This window comes from Scardinius erythrophthalmus (genome assembly GCF_964197995.2).
Source record: "Scardinius erythrophthalmus genome assembly, chromosome: 11".
Classification (NCBI taxonomy): Eukaryota; Metazoa; Chordata; class Actinopteri; order Cypriniformes; family Leuciscidae; genus Scardinius; species Scardinius erythrophthalmus.
This window is the reverse complement of record NC_138231.1, coordinates 25,378,820-25,395,851: the sequence shown is the minus strand read 5'-3', so window position 1 is coordinate 25,395,851 and position 17,032 is coordinate 25,378,820. Positions and strand designations below refer to the sequence as shown.

Below are 17,032 nucleotides of genomic sequence, written 5' to 3'. Positions count from 1 at the left end.
CATTTATATACAGTGCCATTTAAAAGTCTGAGTCCACATGTGATTTAAAAGCTAATTTAAACTTGTGAAGGCACGGTAAGTTTTAGGATGCTGCCAATTTAAAACATTAAATACTTTTTATAGACCACTAATCAAATAAGTACACTGGTGATCTAAATACTCTAATATTCCAATACAATACATGATTTCCAAAGTCATGTTAATTATTTCAGTTCAACTACTGAAGTTATGCTCATATAATTTGTCACAAAAAAACAACATTAAAGTGCCCTATTATGCTATTTTAAAGGCTCCTAGTTTTGTTTTGGAGGTCTCCTACAACAGGTTTACATGCATCAAAAGTAAAAAAACAGTTTAATTTTCTCATGTGCACATAACCACATTGTTCAATGATTCTCAAACGACTCGTCGGATGAATCCCTACTTTCCGAGGGTCTACTCTGCTCTGATTGGCCAGATGGCCCAGTCTGTTGTGATTGGTCTACTGCGCATGTTTTGAAAGCTAATGTCCATTACCATAACTGAACGTCAGCTCTGTCCAGGGGCTTCTTTCTAAAGCTCAGCGATTGTACACTCTATAAAAACAGTAACGATGGCGGCGATTTTACCAATCCAGGCGCGAGTCCGATGACGAAACATTGGAAGAACTTATTCAACCCGAACCTCCATCGCAAGGCCGACCTGAGCAGGATGTTTCTCAGTGATACGCTCCTCAGTTTGAGGTACATTATGACATGTTGCAACTGTAATTCCTCACCATCAGCAATAACAAGTGTATATCCATCAACAAACTGATGTGTACTTATAATTTATTGGGGTGCACATGCGGGAATTGTATCAATAACGGTGCTAGCCCAGCACGTGTATGACTGATGTAACAAACGTTTGTAAAGCAAATCTTGCTCCATCCTTTATCTTTACTCAAAGTAGTAATAACGACAGATAATCTGCATTAATAGATAAAGTTTTAGGTAATAATGGCTAGGGTTGCAAAGGGGCGGAAAATTTCCGGTAAATTTTCGGAAAGTTTCCGGTTAATTTCCATGGGAAGTTAAGCTGGGGAATTTTGGAAATATTCCATATTAGAAACTCAGTTAGAATATTTTAAACTTACGCGTGAAAGGGTTAAAGAAAAGATCGAAAATAATTATTTGTGTGTGCTGTAAAGGGGTTAGAAAAAAATGTAATCGGAATCGGCTAAAATCAGTATCGGCAGGTCAAACTCAATGAAAAAACGGAAATCAGAATAGGCCTAGAAAATTGTAATCGGTGCATCTCTATTTAGCATCTAACTTATCAGCTTGCTATCTACTAGATGAATACATTTGTATGTGATATTTGCAATTTAAACATTTATTAAATATATTTCCCCATAATAGCCATGCAGTAAGCAGTGTGCTATGTGCATGTGATTGAGGAATGGCATGGATATTCAAGTGTATTTGATTATGCTAAAATATACTTTCCTCAACTATATTTAAGTTCCCTATGAAGAGCCAACCATCAACTTTGAAAATTCCCAGTTTATTCCCGTTAATTCCCTTAAATTCCCATTAATTCCTATGGAAAGTTTCCATCTTTGAAAATTCACAGAATTTTGCAACCCTAATAATGGTCCACAGCTGCTTAGCAGAAGTATTTCAGTAATAACGCGAGTTAGCTGGTTAGCTGGAAACTCACACAATATAAAACACAAAACTATTTTGAACACCTGGTAGAAAATATATACATCAATAATTATTCATACTTACAGGCTGTGATTCTGAGGAACAAGCTGGTCCAAATAAATTGGGTACTGACCCATCTTTCAAGAGCAAGCATTTTGTGAATACCCGCGTTGAACTCCGAGATTTGAGAAGCAGTCATCAGTAAAATGACATTTGAGAGCTGGTAAAGTTTGTGGGCGGACAACATACAATATAAGCGGGCATTATGCAACTGTATATTGCAGTGACGTAGAACCATAAAGTAAATTAAAAACGACTCGTAAAGGCGGTTCAGAGTCGATTCTTTCTTTTGGGAGACATTAAGTTTATTTATAGTGCACTTTCGACTTTACAACTTTGCAGAACGTTTACATTCACAAACAGCTATATTACACACATGAAAGGAAATTTTCGAAAAACCATAATAGGACCACTTTAAGTTATTCAATTAAGAAAAATGCAATGGACTAAGACAGAGTTCCTCAGAAACCTTCCACCTCCTCCAGCTCCACCTGTCTAGATCTGCTACAGGATTAATGTATGTCTATTTATGTAGCAGCAGCATATCTTAAATCATCTGTGTATGTATTAGGAGTAGCAAGTCCATACTTACTCTGCAGCAGCAGCAGATTTAATCAACAGCAGCAGCGTAGCAGATCTAGTCTGCCAAGACCAAATTAACACTTGCTGTATTCATGCTAAAACTATACTGAGAGTTGAAATATATTTCTGTCATGACAACTCTCTGAGATATTGGCATGGTAATGGATGTGTTTGGTCTCAGTGGAATAGATTTGCTACACTGCTGCTGCTGCTGCTGCAGAGCAAGTACAGAGACTTGCTACAGCCAATTCATCCACAGACACGCTGCTGTTAAGACATGCTACTGCTGAACATATAGCATACATGAAATAACTCCATAGCAGATCTATACAGGTGGAGCTGGGGAAGGTGGAGGGTTTCTGAACGTGCGTTGCAGACTGCTAACAGCAAGCAATGCCAAGTATTTAAATGTTGAGCGGCAAGGTCATTGGCCTCTGATGCCACAGCAACCAATCAGCTGCGCTATGTAGAAACGATGTAATCGCTAACAAACTGAGATAAGGACCTATCAGCCGGTGCCATTTAGAGTTTAATGACAGGACTTGTACATAATATTTGTAAAAAATGTATTATATTTAAGTAAAATATAATACTGTCACAATGTCACTCAGTTTGGACTTTGTTTCTGTTTGCACTTTTCCCCTGTTGAGATTGTTGTCATGGTTGTTAATTTGATTACGTCAATCAGGTCAGGTATGTGTCACTAATTATCTTTGTTTACCTCTGTTTCTGTTCACTGCTGTTGGGTCTCGTTTATGTTAGATGTGTTGTATGCTGTTTTCAAGTGATAATAATTAGCTGTCAGTGGCTAATGCACCTACAGGATCAAACATGGCTATGATTGTGTACATAAATGTAACTGAAGTATGACAACTAGTGGAATTATGAGCTGACTCAGCCAACATCTAAAAAGGTTAACACATGCGTCATATGTGAGTAATTTGTGTTTTCAAAGGGTTCGAAGATCAGTTCCAGTGAAGTCTGTGAAGTCTTTGGCTAACAGTGAGGCAGCTGTTTTAGCTTTCGGACGTAGCCAGGGATATCATTTTCAAAAGAAACAAATAATGTTTTATCCCAAAGGTTGGTAAAAACATATTGTCAAAGGAACGTGGTGGCCTGCACACACAATGTGTCTATAAAACATTCAAAGGCTCATTAACTATAGATGCTAATTTCTAAGCTTTGAGTTAATGATATTAACCTGATACAGAGCCACAGATCTCATTTATAAACATAAATCTGTTACCCAGCAGGACATTGAGGAGTGCTGATGTCCTCACAGTCCTCTTCAAGCCAAGTTTTTTCACCTGTGAAGAAAGAAAGAAGAGAAAGCAAGTATTAGTAACTGGAAACTCTGGCCAGGTGTATTTGTTCTTGCAGTGTTACATTTTCCAAGGTTTGCATCGACTTAAAAGTGAGAAAGAGAAATTAAAGGACAATGAGGAACAATTCAGTTTTTTTGAAGGAGGGAGAGGGTGGAATAGTTGGCCTTGGTACGACGATAACTACACACATATTCAGACAAAATCAATCAAAAAGGAAGCCAAACTACAAAAAATAAATACAAAATACTGGAACTTCATCACAGTGTTCTGATAAAAACAAACAATTGACATAGTCCAGGCAGTTTATTTTCAAGTGATAATAATTAGCTGTCAGTGGCTAATGCACCTACAGGAACAACATGTGATTGTGTACATAAACGTCACTGTATGACAACTAGTGGAATTATCTAAACATCTAATCATCATGTGGGTGCAATTTGGGTTTTTAAAGGGTTCGAAGATCAGTTCCCAATGCTCTCATTTCAGCTACAGCCAAATCTTGAAACCCGAAGAGCTATATCTCATTAACCAAAGGTAAAAAAAGGTAAAAAATCCAGTTATACAAAAGCTCTAGTTGCGTTTTTTCTTTCTTTTTTTTATGTTGAGTTCATCAAAAAAACGTTTTAAATTTGATTTTTTTTTTTTTAAATTCAGATCTCAAAAATAACATTACAGCATAGTTTTATATTTGTGTGAGTGTGTGTGGTTCAGGTAAACTTTATGTAATGGGGACAAAATGTCAATATCCGAAATCATTGTCCTTTTGGGGACATTTTTGGTCCCTATGAGGAAAACAGCTTATAAATCATACAGAATGATGTTTTTTGAAAATGTAAAAATGCTTAAAGTTCCTGTGATGAGTAAGTTTAGGGGTGTTAGGGGATAGAATATACAGTTTGTACAGTATAAAAATCATCATGTCAATGGAAAGTCCCCATAAAACATGGAAACCCAATGTGTGTGTGTGTGTGTGTGTGTGTAACTTTCAATATCAAATTCAAATGAAATATCAAACAACACACTACAGTTAAAATTACAATCAAGTACTTTGCATATGCTTAGCATGTTAGTCAACGCATGCAAATACGTGTAGTACTTGAAAACATGACAAAAGATTATTAAAACACAAAAAATTACATTTAAAATGTACTTTGAAGCCAAACTTATATTTGTGACATTTTTATAAAGTGACATTATTGAAAGTGCACTCTCTTTAAGTACACCTACTGTAAGTGGCCTTATATTTTATTAATATTATACTGTCTGCAAGTTTTTTTTTTAAAGTATACTTTTAAGATTTGAAATACGATGCACATTCAATACAACAATTCTTTTTCACAAGGGTTGGAAAGGGTTCACAAGGGTTGTTTTGTTGGACTGTTTAAAGTTTACTGAAAAGTCTATAATTGGCTATTTGGCAGACTCCCAATATGACAACTTACCTCACAGTATGAGACAACATAAACTCTCTTTTTTTATTAGGGTAATAAAAGTCTAAAAGCTTTTAGTGCAACACTTTAAGATACAATACAGAAAGTGGCTTTCAAAATCCTATTTACTGGAGTAAATGTGAGATGACTGGCATGAAACAATAGTGATGCTATATCACTATTTGGACACTATTCTGTCCATCACACCCCCAAAAAAAGTGACCTAAAATAATCAGCTGAACATTTGTGAAAATATTTAAAAGAAAAACATCTGGCCATGTAGGGAAGATGCACAGCTCTCTATCCTGCTGAGCGGAAATGAACTCCAGGCCCGAAATCCTTCAGATCTATCACAACTTCACAGCTGCTATGAGCCGTTTAATAGGGGTGTTAACGATACCCTCATGTCACGATTCGATACATAGCAAGATACTGAACTCACAATATGATTGTCACGGTTCATAAATTCATTGTTTCCTTCTTGTCTCGTGTAACTGTTGTTCCCTTTCAAGGGAACTCCCGTTGCGTCGAAAAGTACGCTATGGGGGAACGCTATGCGTGATGACGTCTTGAAGCACATGTAAAATCAGTCCAATGGTGTGGCGGAACGTCAGAGGCGGGTGACGTCACGTACCAGGAAGCTATAAAAGCCGGCCCGAAACAGAAAACGAAAGCTTTCTGAGTCTTCAGTTGCGCTCTGTGTTGAAATCTGTCCTTGTTATTTGGTGTTGTCTGTATATATATATATATATATATTCAGTTATGGCGAGCAAGCAGCAGTATCGAGTGTGTGTCCATCCCTGCCCGCGTTATTTAACGGGAGGTGACACACACACTCTTTGTGTTGTTTGTTTGGGAGAGGAGCATACCCAGTCAGCACTCAAGGGTGGTGACTGTGTGCATTGCTGTGCGCTTCCATTGCGTACGCTCCGATCCCGCTTGGCTCGGTTCAATCCCGACCACGTTCCCCAGGGCTCTGGTCCCGCTGTTGCCGAGGCTCAGCGGCAATCTCAGACCTGGGGTTCGCAAATGGATCTATCAGTGGATGTTGAGACGGGCTCTGCCTTATCTCAGCAACCGTCTGATAGATCCAGTGTCTCTCATCAGGGTGTGGAAGCACGCGCTGCGGTTTCTTCCCCCCCGATGGAGGCACCAATGCTACAATTGTCCAGCTCTGAGGAGGTGGACGTTGTTAGTGTTGACGCTGGGTCTGAGGATTCGCCACCTCAGTCTCATGCATTTGAGGAACTGCTCGAAGTAGTTACTAGAGCGGTCGACAGATTATGTATTGAGTGGCCAGAAGATAGGCAGGACGTTCGCTCGAAAAGTAAGCTCGACGAACGCTTCCTGCCATCTCGTGCACAGCCTCAGCGCAGAAGCCTTCCGTTTTTCCCCGATCTCCACACCGAGGTGTCGAGATCGTGGGGGAAACCCATGTCATCCAGAGTTTATAATGCACAAACATCACATTATTCATCTATCTCTAACTATAAGCAGCATGGTTACGGGGAGATGCCGAAGGTGGAGGAGACGCTCGCTAGCTATCTCTCTCCAGCAACGGCATCCTCCCTGAAGGCATCTGTATTACCCACCAAGCCAGTTAGAATGACTTCATCCCTGGTTAATAAAGCTTATTCCGCCGCTGGCCAAGCTGCAGCATGTTTACATACTATGTCCTTGATGCAAGCATACCAGGCAGAATTATTGGGTGATTTAGATGAGGGCGGGGGAATTGGTCCTGATACAGTCTCTGAACTGCGTAGAGCCACAGATTTGTCTCTCAGGGCCACCAAGGAGACGGCTAAATCCATCGGCCGCTCTATGGCAGCCCTGGTGGCCACTGAGAGGCATCTGTGGCTCAATTTGAGCGAAATTAAGGACAGAGAAAAACATTTTCTTCTCGATGCTCCGGTTTCTACATCAGGTTTATTTGGTGATGCTGTGAATAGTGCTGTTATTAAGTCACAAGAAGCTTCTAAGCAGGCAGCCGCACTTCAAAAGCTTCTCCCCCGCCGTTCTTTCTATGAGGCTGCTGAGCGGGAGCAGCCTCACTCATCTAAAAAGAGTGCTGAACACCGTGCCACTCAAAAACAGAGTGTGTCCTCCCGTGCTCCCCGACAAAAATCACGGGGACACGGAGGGCGCGCTCAAACCCAGCAGTCTTCGAGGGGTAAGACGGATCTGCGGACCGTCATTATCGCCAAGAAGGCTGCTGGGAAAAAGGGTAAAAAAGGGTAAGTCCCCCCCGAAGCAGAGCGGTTAACACCTCTTTCTACGGTGCCCGTCTCTCTTCGGTACCCTCAGGGGACCGTTCTGCCAACCCTGCCACCTCCGGTGTTACAGGGCGCAGCGGTCTCCGGCGAGCACATATCTCAAGGACCACCCGGAAACGTAGTGGCCTCGGGATGCCCGCCCCCTCTGAGGAGGGTGTTAGAGCAGTCTGTTCGGTCGTTCCCTGCCGGTGCGCCGTTACAGGGCGACGAATTGACTACTCAACAACAACAAAATCCAGAAACCAGTCTCGAGAGGCTGGTACCTCTAGTAGAATCTTTGACAGCGTGGAAGCTACTGTCAAATGTTTCTCGTTGGGTCCTGCAGACCGTGGAAAAAGGGTATCAGATTCAATTCAAAAGGCGCCCACCTCGGTTTATGGGGGTCCTGCCCACAGTGGTGGGCCCCGAGCAGGTTCTGGTTATGGAACAGGAAGTGAACACTCTGTTAGAGAAAGGGGCCATAGAATATGTACCTCCCTCCAACAGGGAAACCGGGTTTTACAGCCGGTATTTCATAGTTCAGAAAAAGGACGGGGGATTGCGTCCCATTTTAGATCTTCGAGTTCTGAACGAGTCAGTCATGCAGCTCAAGTTCAAAATGTTAACATTGAGACAGATCGTGCCACAGATCAGGTCCGAGGACTGGTTTGTCACGATAGACCTCAAGGACGCGTATTTCCATATTTCCATCCGTCCATGTCATTGGAAGTTCCTGAGGTTTGCTTTCGGGGGCAAAGCATACCAATATCGAGTTCTTCCATTCGGCCTGGTTTTATCACCCCACACTTTTACCAAATGCGTGGATGCAGCTCTGGCGCCCCTGCGCCTTCAGGGTATTCGCATTATGAACTACATCGACGATTGGTTGATTTTAGCTCAGTCGCATCAGATGGCGGTTCAACATCGAGATGTTGTTCTCGCCCATATGAAAGAGTTGGGGTTACGGCTGAACGCCAAGAAGAGTGTGCTTTCTCCACTCCAGAGGACCACTTTCTTAGGCGTGGTTTGGGATTCAGTGTCGATGCAGGCGCGCCTGTCACCGCCACGTATAGAGTCCATCCTTGCAGCTGTGAAAAGTGTAAAGCTAGGCCAGCTACTCACTGTCAAACAGTTCCAGAGACTGTTGGGTCTCATGGCAGCAGCTTCCAACGTGATACCTTTTGGACTGCTGCACATGAGGCCCCTGCAGTGGTGGCTCAGGACCAGGGGGTTTTCCCCGAGGGGCAACCCATTTCGCACAATCAGGGTCACGCGGCGATGCTTACATGCCCTGGTTATGTGGAAGAAACCTTGGTTCCTGTCCCAGGGCCCAGTGTTGGGAGCTCCTTGTCGTCGCAAACTGCTAACGACGGATGCTTCCCTCACGGGTTGGGGAGCGATCCTGGAGGGTCGCTCATCTCAAGGTCTGTGGGAAGACCATCATCGTTCCTGGCATATCAATCGCCTAGAGATGTTAGCTGTCTTCCGGGCTCTGAGGAGCTTTATCACAGATCTCAGGGGACACCATGTGCTAGTACATACGGACAACACGTCGGTGGTCCCAGGGGAAGTTACTGTCACTCAGGGCAGCTTACATCCCCGGGGTCCAGAATATAGGAGCAGACACTCTGTCGAGGCAGGGGCCGAGGCCCGGGGAATGGAGGCTCCACCCCGAGGTGGTGGAGCTGATATGGAGGGAGTTCGGCCAAGCACAAGTGGATCTGTTTGCGTCTCGAGAGACGTCTCACTGTCCACTTTGGTCCTCCCTCACGCATCCAGCTCCTCTGGGACTGGATGCTATGGTTCAGACGTGGCCGAGGCTACGTCTGTACGCCTTTCCCCCAGTTGCTCTGCTCCCGGGAGTTCTGGAGAGAGTTCGCAGGGACCGGGTTTGCCTGCTCCTTATAGCCCCGCGTTGGCCGGGCAGAGTATGGTTTCCCGATCTGGTCTCCCTCCTCGACGGGCATCCTCTGGAGTTACCCGTCAGGAGAGACCTTCTGTCCCAGGCAGGGGGCTCAATATTTCACCCCCGCCCAGAACTGTGGAACCTGTGGGCTTGGCCTCTGAGGGGGCCCAGCTCATAGAGTCAGGTCTCTCAACTGAGGTTGTTGAGACCATTCTACAATCCAGAGCTCCCTCCACGAGGAAACTTTATGCCCTGAAGTGGAGAGTCTTCACTTCTTGGTGTAGTGACCGTCGGTTGGACCCAGTTAACTGCCCGATTGGTACAGTGCTGGAGTTCCTGCAGGACCGGTTCACAGCAGGTCTAACCCCGTCCACTTTAAAGGTTTATGTGGCGGCCATAGGTGCTTACCACATTCCTTTGGGTGGAATGTCTGTGGGGAAATACCCTTTAATATCCCGTTTCCTTCGTGGCACTTGGAGGCTGAGGCCTGCAGTTCGCTCTAGGGTTCCGCCATGGGACCTGTCCATTGCATTACAAGGCTTGTCCCTGGCCCCCTTTGAGCCCATTGAGGAGGTTCCTGAGAAGTTTTTAACGCTGAAAGCTCTTTTTCTTCTTGCTATTTCCTCTCTCAAGAGAATAGGGGATCTCCAAGCATTGTCGGTGGCTCCGTCATGCTTGGAGTTTGCTCCGGGTATGGTTAAAGCGTTTCTTCATCCAAGACCGGGTTATATTCCCAAGGTCCCCACTAATGTGGCTAGACCTATTGTTCTGCAGGCCTTCTGTCCTCCTCCCTTTCAAAATGCTGACCAGGAGGCTAATAATTTGCTTTGCCCTGTGCGGGCGTTAGACGCGTATGTCCACAGAGCTGCCCTGTGGCGAAAAAGTGATCAATTATTTGTGTGCTTTGGGTCCCCTAACAAGGGAGGTCCAGTGTCTAAGCAAAGGATGAGCAAGTGGGTGGTCGAGGCTATCTCACTTGCTTATGAGGCGGCCGGGCAGCCTTCTCCTTTGGCTGTCCGGTCGCACTCTACTAGGAGTATGGCGGCCTCTAAGGCTCTTATATCAGGAGTGTCTTTACAGGACGTCTGTGATGCGGCGGGCTGGTCCTCACCGCACACTTTCGTCAGGTTTTACTCTCTGGATCTAGACTCTGCTCCAGGGTCTCATGTTTTGTCTTCCTAGTGCTGCTCTCCAGATTACACACAGGACAGACATTCGTAGCTATGGAGGCGTTGGTATAGACGTTCCCCATAGCGTACTTTTCGACGCAACGGGAGTTCCCTTGAAAGGGAACGCCTCGGTTACGACTGTAACCTCGGTTCCCTGAAGAGGGAACGAGTGTTGCGTCGCCTTGCCATATCTCCTTCATGCCTGTCAGCTCGACTTCAGACTTGTACGAAGCTTTCGTTTTCTGTTTCGGGCCGGCTTTTATAGCTTCCTGGTACGTGACGTCACCCGCCTCTGACGTTCCGCCACACCATTGGACTGATTTTACATGTGCTTCAAGACGTCATCACGCATAGCGTTCCCCCATAGCGTACTTTTCGACGCAACGCTCGTTCCCTCTTCAGGGAACCGAGGTTACAGTCGTAACCGAGGCGTTTTGTGTGCCTGGGTGTGTGAGAGTGGGCGTTACCACTCATTCCGGTTGATCAGCGATCCAGCTGATCTCATTCATCGCTCCAGCTGCAGCTCATTCACGCACCTATAAAACCTCACCGCACTTTCCTCTCATTGTCAGATCATTGTTTGATGTCTCCCGTGTGTGATCCTGTTCCTGTCGACGTTCCTGTTCGTGTTCCCGTTCCTGTTTCTTGTTCACCTGGATTCGTCTTCACTTGGGTCATCACGTCTGCTTCACTTCACTTCACGGACACCTCGCTGACCATCCAGTCCCTGTGTCATCAGCTGCTCACCCACAACCGGACTTTTTCATTACTATCATCTAATAAACTGAGTTAACTTGCATATTGCTTCTGTCTTTTTGTAATCATGACAATGATATTATTGCGATACTCCAAGACATATGGTAAAAGAAAAAAACTTACTGTTGATTAAAATGCTAAATGAATAGGCTTGGACTTAGTGCTGGAAATCCAATGCACAGGATAATGGTGACACCAGAGTAAAAATATTGATGATTCTGAAGCTGAATACATATTGTCACTATCCACGATACATATTGATGCATTTTTGTATTGTGATATATTGTGATATGATATATTGTTACACCCCTACTGTTTAACAAAACAGATACATGTCTGTTCAAACTATGAAATAAACCTAACCAGCTTGAGGATTTTATACAACCCTTGCAGGATTGTATCAACCCCAAAATGTATGCATTTCACTTGTACAAAATAAATGACAACTAATAAATATGCAGCTATGGACTACAGAGCAAAGCATGTCATGTACCTTCACATGTGCTCTTGTAGTTGGAGCAGCAGTTGCCCGCTTCCACACAGTCTGCAGAGCAAGAGCAGAGGCTGTTCACCGAGCGCTCCTCATCACACCGGAACTTGGAACACGTCCAGAGTCGACCTGGAACACAACAACTGAGGATAAACAGCACGACACTGATGACGTGGGGAGATTGTGAAGGTATTCAATTCAAGTTAGCTTTGCACAGTACACTTTGTTTCAAAGCAGTTGCACTAAAAAATTAATGTTTAAGTGCAGTATCAAGATATGAACAGCTGACGATATGGTGTATATGACAAGCCTTCAGAGCTGTATTTACAAGCAGACATGTGATTTAATAACTTGTGCTAAAATTTTAGGGTTGCAGTTTATTTTAAGGTGTCATTGTTACATTGTTATGTACTGAGTAATATTAATTAACTTCACATACTTACTATAGGGTTAAGGTTACATTAAGGTTTGGTTTAGGGGTAGTTGCATGTAATTATGTATACTTTAGGGTAAACGTACCTATTAAGCTCACTAAAATCTACATTGAGACATTTTTAGTGCACAAGATATTGGTTTTAGTACAAGAAGTTATTTTAAAATAAAATATTAATCTCTCACACTATAATATTTCATTTTATTTTAAATGACAAAAGTATTTCAATTAAGATGTACATCATTAAATATAAAAAGTCTGGCTGTGCTTAATGGGTACGTTTTGTACCCTTTAAGCACACCCCTGTTCCCAATAAGCTCACAACAAGTTTTATTAAAAATTCTTGTTTATTTTAAACAACCTTTTTAAGGAATAATTGAAAAAAGTTTTATTTGAAGGCACAGAGTCAATCACAAAAAAACAGAACACTAAAATCAAGCAACAAGGCATTCAATTTGATCAGGTAGCCTATCCTATTCATAGTGACGTGCCATTCAAACTCATTGCAACATCTAGACTAGTCCACGTTCTGGTAACACATATTGAAAAATCAAATAACAAAACAAACCAATGTGCTCCTTAAAGGGATACTCCACTTTTTTTTTGGAAATAGGCTCATTTTACAACTCCCCCAGAGTTAAACAGTTGAGTTTTACCGTTTTCGAATCCATTCAGCCGATCTCCGGGTCTGGCAGTATACTTTTAGCATAATTAATTAAACCGGACAGGACCATTAGCATCTCTCTCAAAAAAATGACCAGAGAGTTTCGATATTTATCCTATTTAAAACTTGACTCTTCTGTAGTTACATCGTGTACTAAGACCGACGGAAAATGTAAAGTTGTGATTTTCTAGGCTGATATGGCTAGGAACTATACTCTCAAAATCGCAACTTTTAATTTTCCGTCGGTCTTAGTACACGATGTAACTACAGAAGAGTCAAGTTTTAAATAGGAAAAATATCGAAACTCTTTGGTCATTTTTTTTGAGAGAGATGCTAATGGTCTTGTCCGATTTAATGATCTATCTATGCTAAGCTATGCTAAAAGTGGTACTGCCAGACCCGGAGATCGGCTGAATGGATTCGAAAATGGTAAAACTCAACTGTTTAACTCTGGGGGAGTTGTAAAATGAGCTTATTTCCAAAAAAAAGTGGAGTATCCCTTTAACTCTCTGGGTCAGAGCTTTCCTGTCTACTCCAAACTTCTTGGACAGATACGACAGGTTTCTGATGGCTCTTTCTTTGTATAGATGACATGCCTCTTTCATTTTTGGGCATACACTATAGTTTCGTCTAGCTTTTGTCATCTTACGACTGTGAAAGTAATTTATTAATAATTTTTTTGAAGATTAACATAGTGACAACCATCAGTTAATATTTAAATTCTGATTATGAAGTATTTACATGGACGTTCAATGTGGATGAGCTTAAAGGGAGCACACACTGTGCTTAATTGGAGCAAAAACAATTTTTAATTAATAAATATTAAATTAAATTTAAAGGAAAATATTTAGCTAAATTAATAATCTAGGTAATGTATTAAGTTTATACCAATTTTAATATGAACAACTATAATTGACAATATCTATGAAATTATGCTTTTTCTAATAGATGTCACACTGAAGCTGTGTGATTGTCATAGTAGTGCACCCTTTAAGCTCACCTAACAATAATATGAATTCTTTAAAAATTACAGCAGTTTAAAACCACAGACTATCAATAAAATGTAAAATTATAATATTATGGATTTAAAAGTACAAGCCATTAATGCCTGTGAAGTAATATATTAGTGTAGCACACAATCTTATACAGCTAGTAAGCTAGCTATGTTCGTAGCATCTGGGCTATGTTGCTAAAACTATCCTTTAGATCTAACTGTAAATATTTCCCACATCCAGGTTCCAGGTTATAATATGCAAAAGTCTAAACATTAATCTCTTAATTTTGCAATAAGAAGACGTACTTCTTCAAAATAAATGTTTAAACATATAAAAAATGCACATTTGAGGGGCTCCTCTTCTGGTGAAAGTTTTCAGACAGCTTTCAAAATAGCCGCCAGACAGTGTGAACACATGGATACACATATCTCAGTGTGCAATGGTATGATTGGTTTAAAATTACAGGAGGTATATAGTAACAAACACATCAATTGGTTAATACATCAAATAGGATAATACATTGCTCATTCTTTTTATAATCTGAGCTCCAAGATGGGATTGTGCTTAATGGGTACTTGAGCTTAATAGGTACGTTTACCCTATAGTTATTACAATAGTAACATGCAACATGTGTGACAAGGACACTGTAAAATAAAGTGTTACCAAATGTTATTGAGACAACTGAAATTCAATTGAACTTCAAACTTGAAGAAACTCACAGGAAAAGAAAAGTTAATGCTGTAAATATTTTACATTTTGGTAGTATTTAAGAAGTTTGTAATCTCTGAATTATCAGGGGTTTTTGTTGTTTTTTTCACACAGGGACAATTAGGAACAATGTCTCATGCACAACCATTAAATTATATATTTCATAAAATTATTTTTTATTTTTATATTTTCATTTTAATTTTAGTTAAAGTTAGTATAAAAGTTATTTATTAAAGTTATATAAAGTAATTGTGTTGTGTGTTTTGTCATTTTTTTTAGTTTTTTTTTAAATATATTTGTATATTTTTAATCATTTTTCATTGTTTTAATTTTAGTTATTTTGGTCCGTCAAGTTATACTCAATGAAAATGAGTAATGTTAAACTAAAATAAAGTTTTATAAGTTATATAATAAATAAAATTGTAGGTTTATTTACATTTTACTTTATTTTAAGTAACGGAAGGTTTTTTTATGGTTTTAATAATAACTCTGACATGGATGGCACATTTTAGTTTTTCTTATTATTATTAGATATAACTATTATTATGACCGGCGCTAGCATAGCTAGCGAAAGCGGTCATATAGGGATTGTCAAAGTTTTTTTTTTTTTTTTTTTCGTCATCTACTGAATTTTTCGTCAACGATACCAGGGACACCGAAACACCGGGGAACATGAAATTTGGTGGGCATGTAGCCCCACTAGACTTTTACGGAAAAATTTCGTTTGGTCCCCGGGGGCCATATATAATGAATAAATTCATTTATGTGCACATTTAGTTACTGTACACTCATCGGCCTGTAGATGGTGGTGTTGAGCGAAGGGTTGCTGGTTTAGGATGATACTGTCACTAAGGTTGCCAACTGTCCCGAATTAGGCGGGACGTCCCGTATTTTGGGCCTAATTTATTTGTCCCGTGCCTGACCTCCCGTGTCCCGTTTTTTGACAAGCTGATAAACCACTGACTGATACAACAGCAACAGCAGCAGTGCTGACCACGACACTTGAGAATGATCACCGACACCTGTCATCATCCAATCACAGCTTTTTTTAATCACTGTTTTGAGACAAATCATTGTTTGATTTGCGAACATCCTCTGCCATCTGGTCGCTTCCGCTTCAAGCCGGACTCGTCTCGCGCTAACGGTAATTTCATTTCACTGTCCACGTTTTGATTTCGGCTAATCAATTTTGGCGAATGCAAACAACGTGATTATTGTTCATGAGTCTAACATCCAGCCACGCAAGAAAACATGTAATCTACAGTACCTGAGGGAATAATATGCTCAAAAAACATTTCTGATTATTATTGTTTTAAAGCTTTTAGAAAGTACATAGAAAGCTTTTGTAACATTATCTTAACTGTCACTTTTGATTAATGTAATGCATCCTTGCTGAATAAAAGTAGGCAATTACTTTATTTTTTTCCCCAAAAAATAATCTTACTAACCCCAAACTTTTGAACTGTAAGCCTAGTGTATAATGTTAAAAAAAGCTTTCTATTTTAGATAAATGCTGTTATTTTGAACTATGGTTTGTTTGTAATGTGACTTTTTTCATGTATGACTTTAAAATTATTTTTAGAATTAAATACATAAATAGGTTAAGCAATACAAATGTGTTTATGTCTGATAACCTTTTAAACACAAACTTAACTGCAGACACTGAAATGACGTACACTGTGCGATACAGTACAAATATTTTGAGTGTCCCTCATTTTCCTATAAATAACCACGATTGTCCCGCATTTTCCTTTTCTGAAGTTGGCAACCCTAACTGTCACACACACACATGCAGGAATACAAACAAACGCAAGCATGCACACACACTGACATCCACACACACAGACACACACCCATACACACACACATACAAATCCACATGCACAGACACACACACAAACACACACGCGCACACACATGTACGCACGCATGCATACACGCACAGACACACACACACACAGACACACACATACACAAACACAAACACACACACACACACACACACACACACACAGACAGACATGCACATACTACTACTTTTTTTAGGTATATACATAAACACGCAATACAGCCAAATTGCTCCACGTCATTTATTTTTGTGGAAAGCCAGTGCAGGCCTGAGCGGCGGTCATATTTTGTACCGCCATGCGGTACATCTAGTTAAAGTTATATTAAAGATATATTATTATCTATAAGTTCTATCATAAAAAATGCTGGTTTGGTTGCTTTCAAATAATGATATAACATATTCTTAGCAACATATTACACATAATATATCCCTGCTTTCTTTCTCCTGGAATACAAAAGAAGATATTTTGAAACTGAAAAAGCATTCACACAATGGTCAGTGGGGTCCAAAAACAGCATGACTTTCAAAACATATATTCCACAGACAAAACATAAACAAAGTCACATATGTTTGGAAAGACATGAGGGCGAGTAAATGGCCGAATTTTTAAAGAAACCACCTTTTTAAACAAAACACTGAGGTTTAGCATCTGCTGGCAAGATAAGGATTATGTGCATTTTTGTTTGCAGTAAGTAGAAGTGTGAATCTTTATTCTAGGACAAAAATGTTACACAAGATGTTACGCA

General features: G+C 40.9%; 1 protein-coding gene across 2 annotated transcripts in view; it reads right to left on the bottom strand.

Moving 5' to 3' along the window:
- Positions 1–17,032, bottom strand: part of enpp1 (ectonucleotide pyrophosphatase/phosphodiesterase 1) — a 77,484-nt gene that overhangs the window by 45,249 nt on the left and 15,203 nt on the right. For both annotated transcript variants that reach the window (XM_081379484.1, XM_081379485.1), the window contains exons 4-5: positions 11,641–11,766; positions 3,556–3,616 (exon numbers count right to left, since the gene is read on the bottom strand). In XM_081379484.1, the coding sequence (XP_081235610.1) occupies positions 3,556–3,616; positions 11,641–11,766 (187 nt within the window). The remainder of the gene's footprint in view (positions 1–3,555; positions 3,617–11,640; positions 11,767–17,032) is intronic.